The 8,157-nt window shown below is 47.2% G+C and overlaps 1 protein-coding gene across 1 annotated transcript in view; it reads right to left on the bottom strand.

Annotated features, from left to right (window-relative positions):
• Window positions 1–4,833: 4,833 nt before the first annotated feature.
• Window positions 4,834–8,157, bottom strand: part of SDR16C5 (short chain dehydrogenase/reductase family 16C member 5) — a 177,636-nt gene continuing 174,312 nt past the window's right edge. Inside the window, exon 7 of the mRNA XM_085605588.1 lies at window positions 4,834–6,889. Coding sequence (XP_085461714.1) covers window positions 6,796–6,889 — 94 coding nt within the window. The 3' untranslated portion in view covers window positions 4,834–6,795. The remainder of the gene's footprint in view (window positions 6,890–8,157) is intronic.

Below are 8,157 nucleotides of genomic sequence, written 5' to 3'. Positions count from 1 at the left end.
CTCGCAACGTGGTTCAGTTGGAGCTCCATAAGATGCTTGGTTTAATGTTGCTATAATGTATTGACATTTCTGATGGGGGTACTGCGTCTAGGCTGTGTATAGATGTGTTAGTCAGTCGGACATACCGTCCGCCTACGCGGGGGCCTGTTACCTGATGCGGGTCTCCTGAGTGGGCGTGGGGTATTCGTGGGCCACCTAGTAGAGTTGCCCCCTACTCGGGTAAACCCCAGAAGTTGTACAAGTTGTGGGTTGGGTGCGTGTTTTCCTTTAGCCTAGTTCCTCCTTGGTCTGGGCCTATATTGGGATATATGCGTGACGGGATGTTGGAACGGTGGGGGGAGGGGATGATCGGAACTGGCATAATTGGGTTGCTTCAGTGGGTGGGGGGGAGGGGCAATGGGGGTGTTTTTTGTTTACAGCAATGGCAGTTGTGGCACAGCATTATATGCAAAGATACGAGATGACGTATGCAGATTTAAAGAGGGGTTGGTTTATGATGCAGGGTAGCTATGCTTATAACAGTCTGCTATGATGACTCAAGGGGGTGACTCAGCAGTGAAGATATTGTCCTGGAACGTTAGGGGACTAGGGGACCTTAGAAAGTGCAGGAAGATATTGGCCTATTTGGATAGACAGCGGATCCAAGTGGCAATGCTGCAGGAAAAACACATTAACCCGCAGTCCCCCCCATACATTTGCATCAAAGTGGGCGTCTGTTAGAGCCTTTTCCTCCTACTCATCGTATGCTGGTGGCACTGCCATTTTGGTAAAAAAGCATACGCCTTTTGTATTAGGTGGCACGCTGACGGACGCGCAGGGGAGGTATGTAATAGTTTGGGGGCGACTGGGCAGGGACTCAGTGTCGCTTGTTAACTGTTATAGCCCCAATTTCGATTCTCCCGAGTTCCTTACTAATGGGTGGGGGAAGATTGTTGCTTTAGGAACTACGCACGTTGTTTGGGGCGGAGACTTTAATGTTACCTTGAATCCAGTGCAGGATAGGTCCAATCCTGCGCCATGTCACTACACTAGATCTAGAGAGATGTTACAGGGCATTGTGGAGGAGGGAGGGTTGATAGACGGATGGCGTCACACTCATGCACAGGTGCTGGAGGGGACTCATTTTACCTCTCGCACTGGAACATGGGCTAGGCTTGATTATTGCTTCTTGACCCGGGGACTGGGGCCTAATATACGAGCTGTCACGCACTTGGCCAGGACCTACTCAGACCACTGTCCAGTGTGTCTTACGATAGTGCCTCCTGGTTATGACAGGCCTAGACCTCCCTGGCGGCTGCAGCCGCACGCCCTGTTAGACTGTGTTTCAGGCTGAATTGGGGGATGAAATTCGGGACTTTTTCCTTCGTAATAAGGGCTCGGTGGACAGCATAGAGATTATCTGGGAGGCATTTAAGGCCACTATTCGGGGGTATTGCATCGCCAAGAGTTTTGGTGTCCTCCGTGACCTTCAGCGCACGCTTGGGACTCTTGAACAGGACTTGAGGGGGCTGGAGGAGCAGATGACACGAGGGAAGACAGGTCGGATCCATGCAGAATTTAGGGAGAAACTATCTGAGTATGAAAGCGCTGCTGCCAGAGAGGTCAAATTTAAGGGGAGATTCTGGGTGGCTCGACGGTATGGTGAGGGAGAGCGCCCTGGGAGGGCATTAGCTGAGATTACGCGTTGTCCGCGCGCCAATGCGCAGATCTTGGAAATAGAACTGCCTGGGGGTCAGACCTCTCAAGATGCTTTACGAATTCTTGACGCATTCACTTTGCATTATACTACCTTATACACCTCACAGCGTCAGGGCACGGCGGATTTAGATGCGTTTATGGGGGATATAGCATTGTGCTGACTTAGTGATACGCATAGAGAGTTCCTTGGTGCGCCGTTCGGGATTGATGAGATCAGAGATGCCTTCCAGTGGAATTCTACAAGAGTTATATAGATATTATGGCGCCAGTGCTAAAGGAAGTCTTTGAGGAATCCCTTGAGGTCGCCATTCTCCCTCCGTCAATGCGGGAAGTGCTGATAACATCGTTGCTGAAGCCGGGCAAATCCAGTGAATTCTGTGAATCCTATCAACCCTTATCGCTCCTAAATTGCGACACTAAAATTCTGGCCAAGGTTTTGGCCAACCGCCTATCGTTATTGATGGATAGGATAGTTCTCGCTGATCAATCCGGGTTTGTTCCTGGGCGTGCTACCACGCATAATTTGCGCACATTGTTTTCGCTCATACAGAATGTAGACCCTGAGTTCCCACTAGCTGCCATATTTCTGGATGCCACCAAGGCTTTCGATTCTGTGGAGTGGGATTATCTATTCGGGGTGTTACAGAAGATGGGATTTCCCAGGATATTCATCTCATGGGTACAACTATTGTACTGTCGACCCACTGCAAAGGTGCTGATAAATGGTCATATCTCCCCCTCGTTCCCTATCTCGCGGGGCACCCGGCAGGGTTGCCCGCTTTCCCCACTATTGTTCGCCATTGCGATTGAGCCGCTTACATGTCGGTTGCGCCAGAAGCACCAAGATAAGGCATTTTGGTGCTATCAGCGACAGCTCCTTATATCATTGTATGCTGATGTCACGCTATAGGTTAGGGAACCCCAGCAAAACATAAATCCGTTATTGCGAGAATTTTTGGTGTTTGGCGGACTGTCCGGTGTGAATATAAATTGGGGGAAATCACAGATCTTCCCCCTCACGGCTGCGGTTCCTCAGTTCCAGCTGGATTTTCCGCTAGAGTGGTGCGCCTCTGATCTCCGCTACCTTGGCATACAAGTGACCAGGGATAAGGAAGATACGCTAAGATTGAACTATGGGGTGGCCATTTCAAGGCTGGCCAGCAATGTCACGCGCTGGATATCGCTGCCCTTGTCTTTCGCAGGCAGAGCTTCCCTTATTAAAATGAGTGTATTCCCCCAATTTCTTTATTTGTTTCTCAATATGCCTTACCACCCGGGGCGTTTTTTTAAAACTCTGCGTACCGAGCTACTACGATTGCTCTGGGGTGGCAAGCAGGCGCGACTTCAATGGCCTGTGCTCACGAAGCCCTTCGAACAAGGGGGATTTGATATACCGGATTTCGAACTGTATTCTACATGTGCGCAAGCACATTACGCATATCATTGGCTGAGGCCTGCGGCTTACAGGCCGCAGGTGGCAGCTGAGGACTGGTTGCGCAGCCTATACCACTCAATGGATATATACACGCGCCACCGGGCGTGCGGGGGGCACAGGCTACGACAATCACAAGCACTCTAGCCGCTTGGAGGCGCATGGCGGGCTTGCTTCAATCGGCCGCCTTGTTATACTCATCGCGACTCCCGCTGGTGTATCACCCGGATATGCCGTTGCTGCAGGAAGCAGGATTTCGAAATCTGTGCCGAAGATTGCATGTTGGTACGTGGGGGGGAACTATTTCATGGAGGCACGTTCTGGTCTTTAGAGCATATGTTTCAAGCAACGCAGCCCACGCCCCTAGAAGTTTTTTATATGTGCGCTTGCGGCAGGGAATGAAGGCGCTTCTTCCCGATTTTCCCCGAGAGCCGAAGAGTTTTGCTCCCTTACATTTGGTGCTCACTTCCGTGGAAGGTAGACATTTGGTTGCGGTTCTGTATCTAAAGTATGCGGACACAACATCAAAGTATTAGCATCCGAGCGCGACAGGCCTTGAGTGAAGAGTTGGGACAGGAAGTGACAGACGCACAGTGGCTGTATTGTTGCACACAAACTCGACAGATTTCTTCTAGTTGTAGACTGAAAGTGATACACTATAGATTCTTGCAGCGCTTATACTGTACACCAAGCAAAAAATATCGCCTAAAATTGTCTGATAATGATAGGTGTGACAGATGTGGCCAGGCTGGGGCGGGGTTTTTCCATTTGGCGTGGGAGTGCGTTGACGTATTGGATGCAGGTATATGCTGCCCTTGACACAATGATAGATGGTGTACTTGAGAGGGGCCCATTGATAGCACTGTTGGGTTACACTTCGCGGATTCCCAATAGGCATAGGAAGTTTTGTGTGATTGCTTTACTACTGGCAAAGCGCAGGGTGGCTTGCCGGTGGGGCAGAGGCCGAGCTCCAAAATTTAAGGAGTGGCTAATAGATCTGGTATACTGCCAGGAACAATTATCGGTCTATGCTGAAACGCAGCCAACAGCTTCTAGGCCTAGGGACATATGGGCCCCGCTCCAGGTCTTCCTTCTTCAGCAGCGGGAGGAGGGCGCGGATGTAGGTACAGTGAGTAGTTCGTAACTTCCCTCTTCTAAATGGGGGGGCTGCTCCCCCCTTCCTGTGGAATATGGAGGGCCATGGTTAGATATGATAATGGCATATGAAGGACCCCTGAGTCATGTTGGTACCCTTGCAGATAACTAGATGGGATACAAGGATTGGAATTTATGACAGCTTTGAGTAAATATATGTCTGCGATAATTGCGGTTATGTCCCTCAACAGACTGTAGATAGTATAATGTCTTGATGTACTGTACTTGCCACACGATTGCCCAGCTGTACTGTTGTGTTCTAAATTTCAAAATGAAAATAAAATTAAAAATAAATAAACCAAACAAAAAAAAAAAAAGCTTTTGCGGTCCAGTGCTCTGAAGTGACCCAAAAATGCTATGCTGCTGCGATAATTCACCTAAGCGTAGAAATAAATAAGAAAAACTCGCTATCCTTCACAGTTTGTGGCAGGTTGGAAGCTATCCTTTCTTTTAGCACAGAAGAGCTGGATCTAAAGAGACCTACATTTGTAGTCGTCAAATGCTGATCTACTGAGACTACACCAAAAGTAGACACGCAACAGACATCCTTTTCCACAGTTGCTTTTTATTTTGCGTTTTCATCAGATGTGATTTATTTTCAACCGGCTGACAGAGACCAGTACACTACTTCATTTGCAAGTTATTGTTTCCAAAGCAGCAGTGTGGATATCCTGCTACCACCAACTTTCTTTTAGGTCATGTCACCACTGAGGGGCAGTTCAGAGTAGGTAAGAAGCAGACAGTTTGTTATTGTGAACCCCAAGCAGAGGCTTGCTTATGGTCTTAGTACTAAATGTAACGAACATTAAGTTGTATGTTTATCGTCTTAGGGTAGAAGACTGCTTTGAAAGTAAGGTGCAGGATTATTTCTACGCAGTGTTTTTTTCATTGAGAAAACACACATAAGGCCACAGGCTATACCTCTCCAGGAAAGTAAACATTAGCCCCACACCTCCCCCTAAACAGACACTTCTCATAACTATCTGAAATGAATACATGCACACGCTATCTTTGCTCCTGTAATTAAAGGGTCAGTTCTCCAATATTAACATATTCAATGAGCCATTTCTGATTAGCGCCGAGAACAAGCGCCAGCACCTATTACAGGAAGTCAAAGCAAAGATCTCTAACAACAGCTTTTGGTAGCACCTGATGGTACAACCACTATTAGAAAACTGATTTAAACAAAAAACAATTGCACTACTTAGAAACATTATAGGTGCCCGCAGAGTCACTACTCGAGACACTGATTCACATAACAGTTCAACTCTCTCTTCGTTGTGAAAGTTTGCCAGACAGACAGACCGACAGAGTGGTGAGTAGCTAGAGTCCACAGGTAACCTGGATAAGAAGCCCAATGGTCCATACCCAACCCAAGGGTGACAGGCATGTGGTCCCCGAGGCGACACAGCAGCGGCTTGTAACACATGGTAAGTGACCAGCCACATAGTTCACGTGTTTTAACTTCTCAGCAGTGTCCTCTTCACAGCCTCTGCCTGTTGTCTTGTACTTCCAGTTTAGCGTTCACATTGGGCAGCAAGGCACACGGCCATCCGCAGACTCCTAGGGTTTCAAATCCTTCTTGAGCTGCTCAGATGTGATCTCCACAGGTACAAACGCCAGAAGACATGACGGTAGTGCGGTTTCTTTCATTTTAGTGCACAGATAAAAGGTACAAAATACGGTATGGTGACATTTCTTAAGCCAGATTGTCTTCAGAAATCTAAATATGCTCGTTTTTTCATCCTACTGGACTTTACAGCCTGGAAATTGTGACATTTGAGCTCCACGGACTTGTTTTCTATAACAATCTGAGGGTATTGAAAGTATTACATTGTAAACGGCGAGGCTTGCAAGTGTGCTTGGGAGTTCTGCACTTTGACTGAAAAGAACGGTCCGTAGCTTCCGGGGCAGTGTATGAGGCTCAGCTCTCCTCCCCCCACCCCACCCCACCCAACCTAGTAAGAAATCGAGTGAGTTTGAAGGATGTCAAATATCCTTAGAAAGTGTCACACATACTCATTTTGATGGCGTGCCTTAGCACACTGCATGGGTGATTCTGAAAACCTGACGGATTTTACTATCACTAGGTAGACCAAGCCTATTTTTTGCCTCTAGCATCCTGGCGTGTAATGCTAGTAGTGGAGCAGCAAGCGCACTACAGGGCCTAAAGCAAGGACGAAAATTACCCTTACCGCCTCAGTTTGGATAGTGAAAAAGGCAGCCACAACTGGGGTGCAAAAGGCCCCTGGCGCACCTGGCCCCGACGCCAACTCCCCATGCTGCCCCACTGATAGCTACTGCCATACCAACTATAGTAATTTAGAAAAATCAGAGAAAATAGAGCTATTCTATGGAATGTTCCGACTGTAGTGCTCCACCGCAAGCAGTATTTAAAGGTAGTAGATTATTTGCAACTGCTTCCCTGCAGAGGTATATTGAAATATCAGTTCCGTTTCATCGTCATTATTGCGTCATCTTCATCGTCACTCGGCACTGCGCGGCTCTTTTTAGTCCTTTTTCACACGGCCCTTGAAGTGATCCATAAAATGGAAGGCACCCAAGTAATCACCAAGGAGGAGTGCGAAGTTTACAGGCAGCATGCTGTGGAAACAAACAAATTCCAGTTACATACTGCAGGAGTTTATGTCGAAATCTCATTTTCAATTAGCCAACGTATTAGAGATCTTGGCTCACTTACGATACACAGCCAAATACACTTTGTCAATATGTCAATAAAATGCATACCTGCCAACTCACACGGTGCCACCGTGTGACACACGAAATCGACCTCCATCACCCGGCGAGGAGCTGATATCACACTATGGCAGGGAAACTAGGTAGCTGGCTCTGTATGTACTATATCAAAGTGAGGTATAATGGACACAGAGCCCAGTGGGACCCCAAAGGTAGGCAGAGGTAAAGTTAGATAGCACCTCACTCTCTATTTGTGGTAGTGTGGTCGAGCAGTAAGGCTATATCAGAGGACAGTGTTAAGTATTTGTTGCACACACTCAGTCAGCAAATGAATTCACACACTCTAAGACAACTTCAGACAAATTGTTTTTGTATAAAAATATTCTTTTAGTTATTTTATTTTCTAGAACCAAGCAAGCCTGGCAGAGGTAAGTGTTAAATACCTTGCAGTAAATATACAGTTGTAATACATTTTGGATTGTAATTGTAACGCACTTTGTTTTGACTTACAGTATTGTTTCTGAGAAATGCAATGCTCTGTAAATACAGTACATATACTTTGTATAGGATTTTCAATGAAATTACAGGTAAGTTACTTTTGATATTACTTTTCTTACACAGGGTAGTAAACCCGGATACTACACTGGGACATTTCCTGTAAACAGGTAAATAAAATCGTTTTTATTAGTGTAATTTTAAATAATTTCTTTAGGTTTTCAAACTCCACACTTAGAAACTTTTCCATGAAAAACAGTCAATATCCTATGGAGGAAAATAGTGTTATTGGTTTTAGGGTAAGTATTTGATAGTGGGAGTTGAGGCTCTAGGGGTAGACTCAGGGATCCCACAGGGTCAAAGATGCACTCTTTTTACACCCTCAGCGGCACTAGGGTTGCCGGGCACAGAGCGCTGAAGCCTAATGTTATCCAATGGGGGTTAGGGGGCCTCCGGTTAGTGGCTGCTGACGAGCAGGCCACTTGGTTGTGGCAGCAAAGCTCCTGGACTTTAGCTCAGGGCAAATGGGGAAACAAGTAGAACCAAAGGTGTACCCCCTGCAGCACAGGGGCGGCCAGGTGCAGGGTGGTGTTTCGACGCCGGGCGCCCTGTTTGCAATGGGGAACCTCCGGTTTGCAAAGGCACTGCAGGCTCGGGGACGAAGGTTTTCTGGGTGCGAT

Source organism: Triturus cristatus, chromosome 5_1 (assembly GCF_964204655.1).
Source record: "Triturus cristatus chromosome 5_1, aTriCri1.1, whole genome shotgun sequence".
NCBI classification, from domain to species: Eukaryota; Metazoa; Chordata; class Amphibia; order Caudata; family Salamandridae; genus Triturus; species Triturus cristatus.
The sequence above is the reverse complement of the archived record's forward strand: the minus strand, read 5'-3'. Positions and strand labels throughout refer to the sequence as shown.